Source organism: Dipodomys ordii, unplaced genomic scaffold (genome assembly GCF_000151885.1).
Source record: "Dipodomys ordii isolate 6190 unplaced genomic scaffold, Dord_2.0 Scaffold164, whole genome shotgun sequence".
NCBI lineage: Eukaryota > Metazoa > Chordata > Mammalia > Rodentia > Heteromyidae > Dipodomys > Dipodomys ordii.
In genome coordinates, this window is record NW_012267380.1 from 2,205,779 (window position 1) to 2,222,632 (window position 16,854).

At 54.6% G+C, this 16,854-nt stretch overlaps 1 protein-coding gene across 1 annotated transcript in view; it reads left to right on the forward strand.

Annotated features, from left to right (window-relative positions):
• The window catches only part of Wbscr17 (Williams-Beuren syndrome chromosome region 17), a 168,174-nt gene that overhangs the window by 14,076 nt on the left and 137,244 nt on the right, over positions 1–16,854 (forward strand). The window contains exons 7-9 of the mRNA XM_013033173.1: positions 1,832–1,937; positions 5,153–5,378; positions 16,173–16,340. Of these exons, the coding sequence (XP_012888627.1) occupies positions 1,832–1,937; positions 5,153–5,378; positions 16,173–16,340 (500 nt within the window). The remainder of the gene's footprint in view (positions 1–1,831; positions 1,938–5,152; positions 5,379–16,172; positions 16,341–16,854) is intronic.

Here is a 16,854-nt window from a genome sequence, read left to right on the forward strand (position 1 = left end):
CTGGCACCACAGAAATAAAGACATGGGAAATGGAGTGATGTGCTAGCCACCAGTGACTCACACTGAGAACCCTCCAACCTGAGGACCGCAGGTTGAAGCCAGCCTGGACAGGAAAATGCACGAGACTCTTAGCTCTAATTAATCAACAGAAAGCTGGAAGCAGAGCCATGACTCAAGTGGTGGAGCACCAGCCTTGAATGAAAAGAGTTAAGGGACAGCACTCAGGCCCAGTGTTCAAGCCCCAGTAATACACGCACACACACATGCATGCACACATAGACCTGCAGGCACACGCAGACAGGCACGCACACATGCACACACACGGCACAGCTCCAGTGTGGCTTGGTAAGGAAGAATTAAGATCAGGGCCGGTGAGGCAGCTGGGGAGAGGCAGGGATCCCTCCCTGATGCCCTCAGTTTTGTTTTTGTGGCCAAAACATCTGGAGAACAGCGATACTTAGACATTCTGCAGCCGCCAGGCAAGTGTTTGGCAACCAGGGGAAAATCTACCTCCAGGCGTCTGTGCGCTGTACCCCCAGAGAACTGGGGGGTGGGGGCAGGGGCAGTGGTGGGCAGGGACAGGGGGACAGGAGCAGCAGGGAAGGGGAAGAGGGGGTGCACGGGCAGCAGGGAGGGGGGAGGAGAAGTGGGGGCAGGTGTGGAGGGGGCGAGGGCAGGGTCTGGAATTATAGCTCATCCTGTTTCCAATTAAATGAACTTGGGGTAGGGCTGGGAGGGGACAGTGGAGGCCGCAAGGCCACACAGCCCTCAGGGACTCAGAGGAGCTGGTGTCTGTGGCCGTGGTCCTGCTGCATGTCTGTCCTTCTTCTCTGGCTGGGAGCAGAGCATGGGGCAGCTGGGCTTTCTCTGCCACTCTCCTGCCCAGGCCTGGGCTTGTGTGGCACCTCAGCACCTTGCTCAGCTGGCTTGGAGCATTCTCCCGTGGCCTTCCAGGGATGGGGGCTTCAAGGATGGAGGTTCGAGGGAAGGGGAGCTCTGGGGAAGGGGCGGAGCTCCAGGGATGTGGGACTCTGGGGACAGGAGGGAATCAAGGGATGGGGGGGGGCTCTAGGGATGGGGGTGTCCACCCTCCCTGGTCTGCACTCACCACGTGAGTCCAGCAGCCTGGCCCATGGGAGACGCCCCCAGCGGCAGCCTGGTATTTATAGCAGCTCTGCAGATCAGGCTTCCATGCTTTATAAAAAGGAGTTGATAACCCAGAGCTGCTAAATTTAAATGTGAAGAGGAAATCAAATATAGAATCTGGAGAGAGAAAGAAGCAAACAAACAAACACAATAACTATGGGGCAGAGCCTCCCTGGGCTGGGACTGGCGCTCCAGTGTCCATTGTCCAGGGCCAGGCTCATGCCCAGGCTGTTCCTAACGCAGTGGATACCCTCTGCCCACATTCACCAGGAATATGAGGCTGAGGAGAGGGGAGGGTGAAAGAGGGAGGGAGGGTAGGAGAGGGAGGGCAAGGGCAAGATTTACTCTTCAAGCCCAAGACTCTAGTGATCCCCTTCCTCCAAATTCACCCACTGCCACTTCCTACCCACCACACTCTATCATGAACGTTGGGGTGCCCCATAGATGATGACTGAGTGCCCCATGGATGTCGGGGCCTTATGGCTCACTAGGCATCCCCATTGTTGTTGAGGTATCCAATGGATGTTGGGGTGTCTTGTAGATGTCTGGATGTCCCATAGATGTTGGGGTGCCTCATAGATGGCTCATTGTTGACTGGGTCACAGCCCTCAGCCCTCCTTCTGGGCCCAGCCTTCCTTGTGGGGGTCCCCGGGGAGTGGCCCCATTCTCCTCTCCCACCCTGCAGATCCTGTGGGAGTTCACTGGCCTCTACCCTGGGGATGTTGTGCAGGATGACGGCTGCACTGGGGTATTCAGGCTGGGGCAGTGTCTGTGGAGATGCAGGAAGACAGGTTTGTAAGACGAGGGGGTGGGGTGGGCTAGAGGTGCTCTGAAAGGTGCCCCTGGGCCCCAGCTTGGTGTCCAAGGCGGGCAGACTTCCTTACAGAGTGGTGTGCGTACGTGTGTGCATGAGTGTGTGTGTGTGTGTGTGTGTGTGTGTGTGTGTGTGTGTGTGTGCTTGTGGCCAGTGTTCCCCAAGGCTCTGATTTGGAAAGAACCTTTGCTGTCATGAGCCCCTGTGCCTGAGAGATCTCCCTTACGGCGCTGGAGGCCATTTTGCTAGGGAAAGGGAGGGGAGGGGAGAGAAAATTGTCTATAAAGAAAAAAATAGAAAAAAGGAGGGGGAAACAATAGAAAAAGATGTAAGAACTAAGCAGGAAGGAGGTTTGGTGGCCCCTTGGCCATGCCCAGGGGGGGTCTTTCTTCAGCTCCGCGTGGCCTGAGAATGTCCCTGAGAATGTCCCTCTGGGGGTTAGCGGTCAGGCCACTGCTGTGAGCCCCAGAGGGCATGGAGGCACCCCATCTTCACCCATCAGCTCTTTGTCTGCAAGGGGAGGAGGCCGTGGAGGAGGAGGGAGGGATGGACAGAGGCCAGCCTGGCTGGAGCGGGGAGCTGGAAATGTTGATGACACCCCAAGGACCCAGTCTCCCCACCCCATACCCTCCCTGGATCCACAGTCTAGGCGGGGCCTGAGAATGGGAGGTTTGTCTGCAGAAATCCAGATGTGAGCTCACACAGCTGGCCAGAGGCCTCCTCACCCCACTGCTGGAGGCGATTCCCACTCCCGGGAGCTTATTCCCCGCCAAACATCTTCTAGGCCCCAATGTCGTGACATTCCAACGTTTCTGTTTTGTTTTGTTTTGTTGGAGACAGGGTCTCCCTAGGAAGCCAGGCTAGCCTGGGACTCAGGTCCTTCTGCCCCAGCCTCTGGGGTGCTGGGATTACAGGCATGTATTACCCCACTCAGCTCCTGCAGGGTTTTCATGTGGAGACCAAGGGGAGCTGTGGCCAGCAGGGAGAGAGGCCAGGTGGGGCTTGAAGGTGCTACCTGCATTCTGGCTCAGCCCCAGGCCACAGTCAGGAGGGGGCGATGCTGGCAATGGCTTCCTGGGAATGAACAGTTACTCCACACACAGCTGCAGGACTTCAGGGTATACCTGGCTCCGTACTCCTTCCTCCCTGCCTCCAGGACTCACGCACCCCCTGAATGGGCAGAGATGTCAGGGTTGCTTACGGCTTTGCCTTTGGTCACTGCGCCCAGCTCTGCCCTGCCCTCGGGGGACGTGAGTCCAGGCCTCCTGTGGGGATTTTCCAGGCAGGGCAGGGTGGAGACCCCACAGGGGGGCCCCCACAGGGGGACATGAACACCCCCGCTTCTTTCCCCAAGAAGGCTGGAGGAGGACCCCCAGCAGATGTTCAGGCTTCAAATAGTTTTTCCAGTTATTTTTAGATGTCTATTTTGTTTCCAGAAAGTTTTGATTTAAAAAATTCTTTTAAAGCTGTAGTAAGACAAGTGTCTGGAAGAGCCAGGCTCCGGGGGGTTCACGCCTGCCATCCCAGCCACTTGGGAGGCTGAGATCTGAGGATCACAGGTCAGAATCAGCTCAGGGAGAAAAGTCCATGACTTTTCTCATGTCCAACTAGACAGCAAAAAGTCAGAAGTGGAGCTATGGCTCAAGTGGTAGAGCACCAGCCTTCAGCACATAAGCTCAGGGACAGTGCCCAGGCCAGCAGTTCAAGCCCCAGGATTGGCACACAACAAAGAAGTCTGGCAGTCTCCAAGTCCAGGCCCCATGGAGGGAGCCGACGGCTGCAGACCCCGGAGTGGCCATCCTGTCCCCAGGGCTCTGGGGCAGCTGGAGCATCTCCAAAGGCAGCACAGGCCTGGGACAGCCACTGGGAACCATGGGAGGCAGGGAGGTCCTGCCAGGCACCGTGAGCATCACCTTCCCCATCACAACTGAACACCTGAATCTGGCTCCCAGGCCTTTGGTCGCCATGTCTCTGACCAGCCAGGCTGGTGCTAGATGACCCTGGACAATCCTGAGTGGCCCTGGAAGACCCTGGGTAGCCCTGGACGGCTTCTGTTCTCTCCTGGAGGTGACAGCTCACATCTTATCCTGGTATGTCGGGGGCCCACAGGGGCTGCAAAGCCTCCAGGATTTCCTGGGGCTCCTGGTGTACAAGGGAGGGAGGGGGTCCTGAGGCTCTGGTCTGTGGGGGCCTAGGAGTTCCTCTCCCCCATCTTCCAGTGCTCGGCTTTCTTGCTGCTCCTGTGTGGCTCTCACAGATGCAGATGCAGACCCTCAGGAAGATCCCCGGAATTTACTCACCCCCACTACCACGGAGGGAACTGAGACATGTTTCTTTTGGGAGAGCCAGGAATAATTGAGCACAGGGCCTCATGCTTATTGTTTGGCAGTACTTGGATTTGAACTCAGAGCTTTTCACTTGCTAGGCAGGTGCTCTACCACTTGCATCATGCCTTCAGCACTTTTTTGCCCTAATTATTTTTGAGATAAGGCTTGCTTTTTGCCCAGGGTAGGCAACCTTCCTCATCTCAGCCTCCTGCTCAGCTGGGATGAAATGCGTGTGACACCACACTTGGCTATGGGTTGTGACGGGCTCTTTGTGCCTGGGCTGGCTTTGAGCTGCATCTCCACCTTTTGAGCAGCTGGGATTACAGACATGAGCACCAGCAGCACCTGTGGTGCTTGTCTCTTGATCCCAGGATGCCTTGGTTCCCAGCTGAGAGAGTATTTTTTCCATCACAGAAATAAATCAAGGCACTGTGATAGACACATCGGTAGCCAGGTATTTTTGTTATTTCCCTTCGGCTTCAGAAGGAGCAGCACCCACTTAACTCACCTGCTCCCTGTTGCTTCCCCGGAGAAACTACGATGGCTGGGGTGAGGGTCAGAGCCGGGGACGCAGGCCGAGCCCAGACTCACTTCTGATGCTGCACGCAGTCACGACCATTCTGCAGCCCAGCGGCGCCGCGGGGTCAGGAGGCAGAAAGAAAAATAAAAGCCTGGTTGCACAATCGTGCTGAGTACTGGGACTCAATTTACAAAGCAGCGAGGGGCCCGGGGCAGGCACGGGGCCGAGAGGCTTGTATTAGAATGACATTCATGCCATACAGGGAGGTAATGAGTTTGGGAAGATGAAGCCGCCTCCCTGTGGCTGCACGCGAGTCTCCACTGGCTTCTGTCTCCTTCCCTCCAGGCTTCGTAGGCCTCTCCCTGCCGCTCCCGCCCCAGCAGCTCCCCAGAAAGCACATGGCCACGGGCAGCGTGGCTCATGGTGCTGATGACGCCAAGCAGGCTGTGGAACAGGACCGCCAAACACCCTTAGAAACCTCTGGAATCGTGGCCTGGGCCCCACACCCCTTCATGACGGACTTCCGTAAGGGCTCTGCTCCTGCATGGATGAATGGTGCAATGCTGAAAAGGTAATACTTGGAAGAAGGCCAAGGTCCCCCACCTCCCCCCCATCACCCTGCCCCCAAGTCCAGGGCCCCCAAGTTCAGGGACAGAAGTGCCCTCCGGGACAGCCAAGGATTGCCGAGGTTGGGCTGACCCAACAGCATTCAGTGCCTAGCGGAGCCCTCAAAGCTCCAGGCCTGCGACCCAAGGACCTGGCCTGCATGTCCACCCCAATGCAGGCCGGGCTCTGCGGCACCAGGCCCTGGGGTGCCCCACCTGCAGACTCAGCTTTCAGGCAACCCCAAGTGCCATGGCACCCCTCACTCCATCGCCTTGCTGGCTCCAGCACCCAGGGCTCCATCTGGGGCCAGGTTCATCCTGGAAGATCCCAGGTGCAGGCTGGCTGTGGCCACAGGCTCCAGACCAGCCCCTGTCCAGGGCTGCAGTAGATCCTAGGGCTGGACGGCCAGCCCCATGGCTGCAGGACACCCAGAGTTCAAATGCCAGGCCAATGCTGCAATGTGGCCCATACTAACTACATGCACTGACGTCAAATGCTCCGGGTTATGAGCAAAGACAAGTTTCTCTGTCTCTCTCTGTCTCTCTCTGTCTCTCTCTCCCTCTGTTTCCATATCTGTCTAGACATCTCCCTGTCTGTCTGTCCTCTGTCTCCCTGTCTGTCATCTGTCTGTCTGTCTGTCGTCTGTCTGTCTGTCTGTTGTCTCTCTGTCTCTGGTCCACTGGGCCTTACTCCCTGTTGGGACGAAGTCCCATTAACTTCAAATAGCATCTTTCTCAGAGAAACTTGAAAGCCAGACTTCGTTCCTACATCTTCTCATGGTTGTGTGCTTGGCTGAAGATGGGTAGTATTTGCATATCATTTGCATAATCTCTCCTTTTCTCAGACCATATGCTCTGAGAGGGAATAGCTGGGTTTATCCAATCACTCATCGAAGCTGCCACTTGGTTCTTGGCCTGTCCCAGAGCTCTAATATTTACTTGTTGAATGAATGAATGAATGAATGGAGTGATTTCCTTCTCCAGGCTGGGCTCCTGGATCTTCGGCCCAGGTTTCTGGCTCTGACTCTCCCTCAGCACTGTGTTAGCAGCCATCCTGAACAGACCAGGCCCTGGGCTGCCCGGTGTGCCCTGTGCTCCACGGGTCTCTGCATGTGTCTTACATTTCTCCTTGCCTGGGTCCCCTGTGTCTTACATTTGTCCAGCCAGAGGCGCCAAGACCAGAGAAGAGTGGTGCATTGCTCCAGAGGAAGCTCCAGTGCCGGGTGGACAAACCCACCAGAAGCATGCCTCCACCCTCAAAGGCCGCCTGGACGTGGATGAATGAACCAAACCCAGGGAACCGGGCACAGGGAAAAGGGGGTGTGGGCGGGGCTGGACAGTGCTCTCCAGAGACACAGGACCAACAGGATGAGTGGGGTGGGTGTCTGCAAGTGGGAATGGGGACACTGTGGCTCACACCTGTAATTCCAGCTGCTCAGGATTCTGAGACTGAGGATGGTGGTTTGAAGCCAGCTCAGGCAGGAAAGTTAGTGAGATGATTTTATTCTTTTTTTGTCAGTCATGGGACTTGAACTCAGGGCCTGGGAGCTGTCCCTGAGTTAATCTTTTGCTCAAGGCTAGCACTCTACCACTTGAGCCTCAGCGCCACTTCTGGCTTTTTCTGTTTATGTGGTACTGAGGAATCGAACCCAGGGCTTCATGCATGCTAGGCAAGCACTCTACCACTAAGCCACCTTCCCAATGAGACTCTTATGGTCAATGAACCACCAAAAAAGCCAGAAGTGGAGCTGTGACGCGAGTGGTAGAGTGCCATGTGAGAGAAAAGCCAGAAGAGAGCGAGAGGCTCTGAGTTCAAGGCTAGTACCAGCACCAAAACTGAAAAACAGAACCCCAAACCCCACAACAAAGCTCCAGCCTTTGGCGGGACAGGAATGGGGTTGCATGCATGAAGACACAGGCTGGGGCCCGGCAGGCAGATGCCCCTGCCCGGCCCTCTACCCGGCTCTGCCCAGCGCTCCACCCCTCTCACAGGCCAGGTCTGCCCTGCCTTCCAACACAGATGCCAGCTTCTCTCCGAAATGCCCACACTCACACACCCACCAGGTGTGGCAGTACAGTGCTGGGGCCAGGGTTTATGAAGAGAACAGAGTCCATCCTCACAGCCCCAAAGGGAGGCCTGTGGCTGGAGGGAGGCCCGGATGTGCTGTGCAGCCGCCATGCCGCACTGCCTGTCTCTGGTCTCGTGGTGACCGCCCTGAACTCTTGGCAGTGACTACTGTGACCTGGGCAGCGCAGAATCCCCCCGTGGTTTGGTTTGGTTTGGTTTCCCGATGGCTGTGGATGAGTGTTGAGTATTCATACTTCTTCCTCTGAGAGCCTGGGGCCTGAGCCTTGATTTCTTGGAGGGCTATTGTGGTGGGGTTTTGCAGTATGGAGATGCTAGATGGGAATGGGTGACAGTTTCCCCGCGTTCTGGGGGGGCATCTCTTTATTCTAGTGACCATTTCTTTCCCTCCTTTTCTTCTTCTTTTCATAGTACCAGAGCCGAAATGCAGGGTGTCCAGGCCCTCAGGCGAGTGCTCTGCCCACCACGCCACCATCTCCTGGAGTTATGTCTGGGAGGGGTAGTGATTCCTGCCTGGGGACAGGCTGGGCCAGGACAGGACTAGTTTAGGATTCCTATTGCAGTTAGGAAAGGAACGTACAGTCATGCCCAGCCACTGGTTAAGATGGGGTCTCATGAACTTGGCTGCTCACCTTGAACTCTAACCACAATCCTCCCTACCTCAGCCTCCCTACCCGCTAGGACTAGGGCCCAGCCTCGAGTCAAAAAGGTTTCTTTTGTTGTGTAGAGAGTTAAATTTTCATCTGGCAGGGATTTGTTGAGCACATGTTATATAACTGGCCTTCTGCTGGGGTGAGAGGGAGCACACATGCATGCACACGCGTGTGCACATGCGTGCATACAGGCACACACTCATGCACACACAATGCAAGCATCTGGCTTCCAATAGAAGAATTCATAAAACAACAGGCTAGAACAAAAATCAAAAGATTCCCCACTGTAGACATTAAGACGTGGCGAGTGAGCGATGACACTAAAATCTCTGCCTTGTGCTGAAACCATCACTGAACGGTTCAGAGGACTCTCGGCTCAGATGCCTACAGGCCAGATCAACGGGAAGATTCTAGACAGGTTAGAAAGTTAACTATAAAGAAGAAAGGAATTTACAAGAGGAAAGTGGAATGGTGTATCTCCACCCCTTATGTGATAGGGGAAACATTACTTTAAAATATCAATGTATCTAACTTCTTCGCTCAAACGTTTACTCTATGAAGAAAAATACTACAGGAAGTACCGGCAGAGGTTTTTGGGGGCCCTCAGCCACGGGCTCGGAGCAGAGGCACGGATGCCTTCTTCTAGAAACTCAACACGGATGGATATGAGGCATCCACAGAAAGTGAAAAGATGAGCAAACCCACAGATGCACTCCACGGCCCAGGCCAGCCTGCCTCTGAGAAGGGGATTACAGGTGTGTGCCACAGCACTTGACTCTGGATTGTGTAGGTTTAAATTGGGGAAAAGTAAAAAGAGGCCAGATATTTGGTATAAATTTATACCAAACATCTGGAATGAATCTAGTGAATTCCTGGCAGTGATTACAAACAGAAAAGGAAGGGAAGATTTGGAATTTTTGCTGGGGGGAGGGTGGGGTGGGTAGACAGGGAGGCCTCAAATTTATTTGGGAACATTTTATTTCTTTAAATACCTTGAACTGTCTGTAAACCTCATGACTCAGGAATCTGAGATCTGAGGAAGAATGTTTGAAGCTAAGGCAGGAAAATCCATGAGGTACCTATCTCCAATTAACCACCAAATAGCCAGATGTGGAGATATGGGTCGAGTGGTAGAGCACCAGTCTTGAGTACAAAAGCTAAGCAAGAGCTGGAGGCCTTGTGTTCAAGCCCCAGTTCTGGCACATGTGCACACGTGCATGCACATGCGTGTACACACACACACACACATACACGACCCCTAACCCAAAGAAACAAAAAGTCTGAACTACGAGTAATAGAAGAATGTGATCAAAGCACATTATTCGCCTGTATGAAATGATCACAAAACCCCTTTCTATAAGTAACATATGCTAATAAAAACAAATGAAGTCTGACTATATATAGAACAATGTTAAAAAAAAACTGTATAAAGAGAACCATGAGTGTTTATTTTGTTACTGTTGCTACATGTTTTGCAATGTTTTCTAATTAAACGCCCAAATACTTCATTAAGGAACAAACACACTATGTATTGGAAACCAGGTATAGTACAGTGGCTCACACATGTAATCTCAGCCCTGGAGGCTAGCCCAGGCTGCATGGTGAGTTCCCGACAGTTCAGCCTGGGCTGACCTTGAAAGTTTGTCTGGAAAAATTCAGAGGTGAGCACACAGCTCAGTGGTAAAGTGCTTGCCTGGTAAGGGCAAGGGCATGCAGTCTCCTCCCCAAAACACACACGCAAGCGTACACACACACACACACACACACACACACACTCACAGGTATACATGTCACATGTGCAACACAGAGAGCCAACAGATGGTGATGATGATGATGATGGTGATGATGATGGTATAAACTTCCTAGGAAACAAGGCCCCTGTGGGTAGACAGGACTGCCCCCCCAGGAAGGTGAGACCCCCCCCAGGTGGAAGACCATGCCCACAGTGGGTGGGGCTTTGGATTTCTTCTCTGTTATTCCCGGGGTCCACACAGGCTGCTCCCTTTCCTACATAATGCCACACTTTGTTTATTTTTGTGTTTGTGTTCTGACTATGAAGCCCGGGTTGGCTTCACATTTGCAGTCTTCCTGCTCTAACTTCCCGAGTGCTGGGATTACAGGCATATGCTGCCATTGCTGGCTGCATACCATACAATTTTTGGATTTGCAGTTTAATATCTTCTTTTCCCCTTGTTTTTCTGAGAGACAGATGGAATGCAACAATGTTGCTTATATCGCCACTAGAGCTGTTTAACTGTATTTCCTGCATTAAGACTAAGTTGCTAGGGTGGCCTCCAAAGCCTGGGCTCAAGTGATCCTCTTGTCTCAGCCTCCTGAGTCAACGGGACTATAGGAGTAGGCCACAGTGCTGTCTCCTTTTAGCATTTGTCAAACTGGATATGCTTTGCCATTGGCCAATCAGATAGCAGCTATGAGGCCGCTTCTGTCATCCACTTAGATGGCGAATCGTGTTTTTCTCCAAGGCTCCCCAGGCGCACATGTGCTAATCCACTCCATTGTCACTCGTTGACCACAACGGATCTGAGTGGTCCCCAGGAGAACTGAGCGGGGATGGCAGCCGAGCTGACCAGGAAGGCCTAGGCAGGGCGGGGCGGAGCATCTGGAAGCCAGCAGGCAATGGCAGTTTTGAGTCGTACCAAATGTGACAACAAATCAGAGTTCATCATTCTTTTTTTTTTTTTTTGTCGGTCGTGGGGCTTGAACTCTGGGCCTGGGCGCTGTCCCTCAGCTCTTCAGCTCAAGGCAAGCGCTCTACCACTTGAGCTACAGCGCCACTTACGGTTTTCTGGTGGTTTATTGGAGATAGGAGTCTCACGGTCTCTCCTGCCCGGGCTGGCTTTGAACCACAATCCTCAGATCTCAGCCTCTTGAGTAGCTAGGATTACAGGCGTGAGCCACCAGCGCCTGGCAAGTTCATCATTCTTAAAATGAACTTTTCTACAGCGTCAGGGAAGTCTAGTTCATTCCAGTAGTTTATATAAATCCAAACTCAAAATCATCTGTTCCATCAGACAAGCTGCCCATTAGTGCTGACGTACAAGTGGCTGAACAATTTGTGTTTAACAGAGTGTGGGCAGGATGTGGGCAGGGTGTGGGCAGGGCCTGGACAGGAAGACTCACAAACAGCGTGCATATCTGCGGCATACTGTGACGCCTGAGTCCAGGGCTGGAGCAGGCACCAGTCAAATCAGGATGAACGTGTTAGGTTTTTAAAAAGAGGTATTCGATTAAGAACTGCACCAGCACGCACGTGGTATTCAGGTAAGGGGTAGGTTTATTCAGTAGACCTGCTGGGACCAGGCAAGGTTGGCACTCCACGTGGCTGGGAAAGAGAGAGAGCAAGAAAAGAACAGAGAGTGAGCTAGAATAGAACAGAGAGAGCAAGAAAAGAGCAGCAAGAGCAAGCGAGCAGAAAAGAAGAGCAAGAGGGCGTCTGGGCCTGGGCTAGGCCTTATATAGGGTATAGGGGAAAGGTGTGGCCACATCAAATTCAGATGTGACCTCAGCGGATGCAGATGTGACCTCTTCCAGGTGTCCCAGTTGCCTAGGTAACGCAGGTAATGGGTGGAGACTTTGCTGCGAGGAGGGTGGAGTCTGCTTGCCATCCAGGAGCGGACCTTACAGAACGCTTCCACCTCGCCTGCGTTACGGCATCTTCTTTCCCACTGGCCTGTTGCAGCCTACACAATAAGCTTGGCTGGGCCTTGGTGGCGGGTGGCTTCACACCTCTAATCCTTACTACTTGGGAAGCTGAAGATGGATCCAAGTTTGGGGCCAGGCTGGGCAGAGGTATTTTGGGGACTCCCTTCTCAGTCTCCCATCTTGGTGCGGTGGTGTGTCCTGTCATGTTCAGTTATGTGGAAGGCTGAGATCAGGAAGCTCATGGTTTGAGGCCAGCCTGGGCAGAAAAATCCAAGAGACCCCATCTCAAAAGAAAGAAGCAGGAGGGAGGGGGGAAGGGCAGCATGGTACACACCTGTCGTTACAGCTACATAGGAATCCTAAAGTTGAAACTCCTGTAGGAGGGATCAGTTTGGATCAAAGAGCACAGAGGCGATGGGGGGAGGGGGAGGAGGGAGCATGGGGTGCCTGAGTCCCTGGGGTCAAAGCCTCACTGCCACCGTCCACCCTAAACTCAGCAGAGTCCCTTGTCAGAGTGCTGGGGTACACCAAAGGCTGCCTCCCCATCCCCCTTGAATCAAGGTTTTTCACTCATTCCCTTGTGTTGGCTCCAAGCCTGGTGTTGGTGCCCTGCTCCAAACCACCATAAATTTCAGAGGAGTCTGGGAGATGGTGGCCTCTGGGTGACCCTCCGGAGGGTCACTTCCGGGCGCTGGATGGGAGGGACGGCCCTGAGTGACCCCAGGGTCCATCTGACCGTGGGAAGGCCAGGACAGAGTGGAGGACGACTTGGTACCTGCCCATGGGAGGCGTGGCGGGGGGGGGTCTCCTGTGGTGGTTCCCACATCCAGGTTAATATTTCATTGAATCTAGATGGTCAGCGTTTAGCTGCGATGCTGCTTTTCACGCACATGTCACAGATCTCATTAAAAAAGATGAACCGTGCTCCGCTTCTACCACGCTCGAGCCAAGACAAGTCAGGACTTTAAACAATTACCCGAAGGAGGAAATGGGAAAATAATTCCTTTTGTGCAGAAGCACTGGACATCTCGAGTGGGCTGGGGGGATGTGGTCACAGTGGCTCCGGGGCCCCTAGGGTCTCGGGTGTCTGTCTGTCCCGTTCTCTGGCTGGGTCTGCTTATTTGGGTCTTCTTTCCTTATAGCTTGTTTCTAGAACAAGAGCAATTCCTGAGTGGCATGAGTGTGGGTCTGGGCGGGCGTGGACTTGACCCCATGCCCCACTCTGCCCTCTTCCCGATGACCTTTGTGGGCCTCTGTGTCCCGGGGATCCTGGGGCCCAGTGGGAGGTCTGGTGATCACCTCAGTGTTGGGGGGCTCACAGGTGCCCAGGGGAGGCCAGGAAGCTGGGCGAGCCCCCCAGGTCCCACGCTGGGATGTGGGTTTGGTTAGGGCAGGGAGGTGATCCTCCTAACTGGGCTGTCCACTTAGATCTGGGCTCTGTAATCTGGCAAGGCCAGGCTGGGAAGGGAGGTATGGCGGAGGCCGGGCTGGTCCCTATGAGTAGCTGGTGACCAGGACAGGTGCTTCTTTTTCAAGAAAGCTGGTCCTGGTCCCAGGATGCATCATCCACCATCCAGGCAGAGCCCCAGTGTCCCGGCACAGTTCCAGTATCCTGGCAGAATGCTGGTGTCCTGGCAGAGTCCTGGTGACCAAGCCCTGCCTGGAAAATCCTTGGCTTTCTTTCTCAGCTTCTCTTTCTTCTTTCCTGGGCCTGCTCAGAAGTCAGAGTTAAAAGAATGGCAAGGAGGTTCTTCATTTCCTTCCAGGAGTCAGGCACAGGGCGTGCAGGGAACGGAGATGCCAGGGTGGTCCTCACTCATCCCTCCCAAGGATGGAGCTTCCGGCGGTGGGAAGCTGGGGAGGCAAGCCACTCCCACTGAACATGAAGGGGAATGGCTACTAGGTTCAGATGTAGGGAGATTTCCTGCAACTTGACAATATAAAGAACCCATGAAAATGAATTAGGACCAAGTAACCTGTGGTTCATGCCTGTAATCCAGGCAGCAATGAGAGAGAGGGAGGATGGGATTGGCACTCTGTATCCTCCTCAAGAACATGCATATGGGCTGGGAAGGTGGCTCAGTGGTAGAACACTTGCCTTGCATGCATGTGGCCCTGGGTTCAATTCCTCAGCACCACATAAGCAAAAAGAAAAAAGCCAGAAGTGGCACTGTGGCTCAAGTGGTAGAGCACTAGCCTTGAGCTGAAGAGCTGAGGGACAGCGCCCAGGCCCAGAGTTCAGGCCCCACGACTGGATCCCCCCCCCAAAAAAAAGAACATGCCTATAAGCTGATGGGTGCTGGTGCTCATACCTCTAATCCCAGCTACTCAGGAGGCTGAGATCTGAGGATCAGGATTTGAACCCAGTGTGGACGGGAATATCCATGAGACTGTGGTCTCCAAGTAGCCACCAATAAGCCGGTTGGAGGTATGGTTTGAGTGGTAGAGTGCCAGCCCCGAGTGCAAAAGCCAAGTGTGAACATGAGGCTCTGAGTTCAAGCCCCAGTATCAGCACACATGAGCACACACACACATACAAGAATCTACCCAGTGGTCTAGCTTCCTCCTACCAGGTCCCACCCTCTAACATCCAAACCACTTCCAGTTTGAAATGTGCCCTTTCGGCATTCCTTTTATCCTGGACTGTTAGACCCCAATAACACTGATTGAAAATCAGCAGGAAAGCACAAATCTAAATAGAAGCCAATAAGTACAACCAGACACCTGCCCCAGAGCCTTCGGAAGGGGCAAGAGATTACCACCACAGAACCAAAGTCAGAGACTATGGCAAGACAGTGAATCAGAGATGTTGCGGTTCTTTGGGAAGAGCTGCATATTCCTAAGCATTCCCCCTGTGTAGTCCTGGGGTTTTTCTTCAGGCCTCAGTGTGGCCCAGCTTGGGTGGACAGGTGGGAAAGCAGGGCTCAGCCATTCTGTGTGACATTACACCTGTTATGCAGAGTTGTGGTGAGTGGCAGAGGGTAATGGACAAATCAGAGCTGTGTGGATGTGGCCTATGTGGACTGGAGCTGTGGGGGCTGGGCTGTGTGGACTCCAGCTCTGTGGGTGTGGGGCTTTTGTGGACATGCACTGAAATGCTGACAGTGTGAGCTGTACTTCCAGGCCCCAAGGCCCAGAGCAGAGGTTCTGAGGCTGGCTTTGTGGCTGCCCATAAAGAAATTGTCCTTCATGTTCCATGCATGGGCCATGAGGAGGTCTGTACTGGCATCTTTCTTCTTTATTGCTTTCCCCAGAGTCAGTCTGTATGTACCATGGTGCATGTAAACCCCCACTGGGAATTTGCAGAGGAGAGAGACAAAGTGCAAGAAAAAGTCTTGGGTAACTGGGTGTCTGCCAGGCACCTTCACAGGTGGCTTTTTCCCCTGTAAACCTGACAGCCTCTCCTGTCTGACACTGATGAAGTACCCCACAGCTATCTCCAAGAAGCTCCAAAAATGAGGGCTGTAGATGCCTTTGATGATGGCGCTAAGTACCGGGTACCCCAAAGCATGGCATTTTGGAGTACATTGAACTGAAAGAGATGCGAAGGCTGCCAAAGTAGCCTTGAGAGGCAGCTGGGTGCCTGTGGTTGGCACCTGTCATCCCAGCCACTGTGGGAGGCTGGGGACCTCACGATCACCGTGCAAAGTCACCTAGGCTGGAATGTCGGAAGGGCTCCATCTCCAACATAACCAGCAAAAAGTGGGGCTGGAAGACAGGGTTCGCTCAAGTGGCAGAGCACCACTTGTTCTATTTTTAAAAATGTACTTTCTATGCTAAAAAACACAAACAAACCAGTACTTCATAGAAAGGGCCAGAGGGAGCAGGCCATGAGCACGGCCACGAGGAGGAACACGGTGACCGAAGTACATTTTTCACAGCCATGAAAAGTTCGCAGTAACGCCCCCCCATGATGTACCCCCAAAACAGTGCCTTAAATTAAGATTTAGAAAAGGAAGAGCCCCGACTCCTCCCATGAGGAAACAGCAAGCAGAATAAAGAAGGCAGGGACCTCGGGAGGAGGGCGCGGGCAGCGGCCTGGGAAGGGAAGGGGTCCTGGGCGCAACACCCGGGGTAGATCCCCGCGCGGGGAGGGGCCCGGGAGCGCACGCGCATTGCGGAAGACGAGGACTAAGCAAGTTTATTGTGGAAGACGAGGAACAGACACTTCCTTGTCGCGTCATCATCATCACCATCATCATCATCATCAGCTACACGTGTATTAATAAACACGTGTATTACAGAAGACGAGGCCTGCTCTGCTCGGCGGCCGCGCCCTGAGCCCGCCGGAGAGGAGGCGGCTCCGCGGCCCTGCGGCTCCAGGCCGGGTTTTGCCTCCAGCCGCTCTGGCCACGCAGTGCGGAGCGGGAGGGGGCGCACCGGGGCGTCAGCATCGCCGGCCGTGATGGATGGCGTCCACCCGCCCGCTCAGGGGGTGCTGAGCGCCTCGGAAACCCGAGCCCATCGCGGCAGTGCCTCCGAGCCGCAGCGCCCCAGGCCCGGAGCCCGGGGCCCAGCAGCCCCGAGTGAGCAGCGGCCCAGCGGTGTAGGAGCCCCCGTCCCTCCTCGCCCCGCCCACTGCACAGCCCCGCCCACCACATCGCCTCCCCCGCCCCCGCCTAGCCCCCACCTCCCACCACATAGCCCTGCCCACAGGACAGCCACGCCCCATAGCCTACCACATAACCCCGCCTACCACCACGCCCCGCCCACCGCGCTAGCCACGCCCTACTCCCACCACACAACTCCCCTCCGCACAGCCCCCGCCCACCACCCTAGCACCGCCCATCCTATCGCCCCGCCCCTCTGTCGGCCCTCCTCCCCTCTCCATACCCTCCTCGCACCTCCCCTCCCCTCCTCGTCTCTGCCTCCCCCCCTCCCCATCCTCCCTTCCCTCCCCTCCGTTCCCCCCTCCCCCGCCACCTGCGCGTCCGCTCCCGGCGCCCGGAGCCGTGGGGCTGGAGGTGCCGCAGCGCCAGCGTCACCGCGCTCGGCCAGTTCGGCGCCCACGCCTCCCTCCCCTCCCCTCCAGTCCCCTCC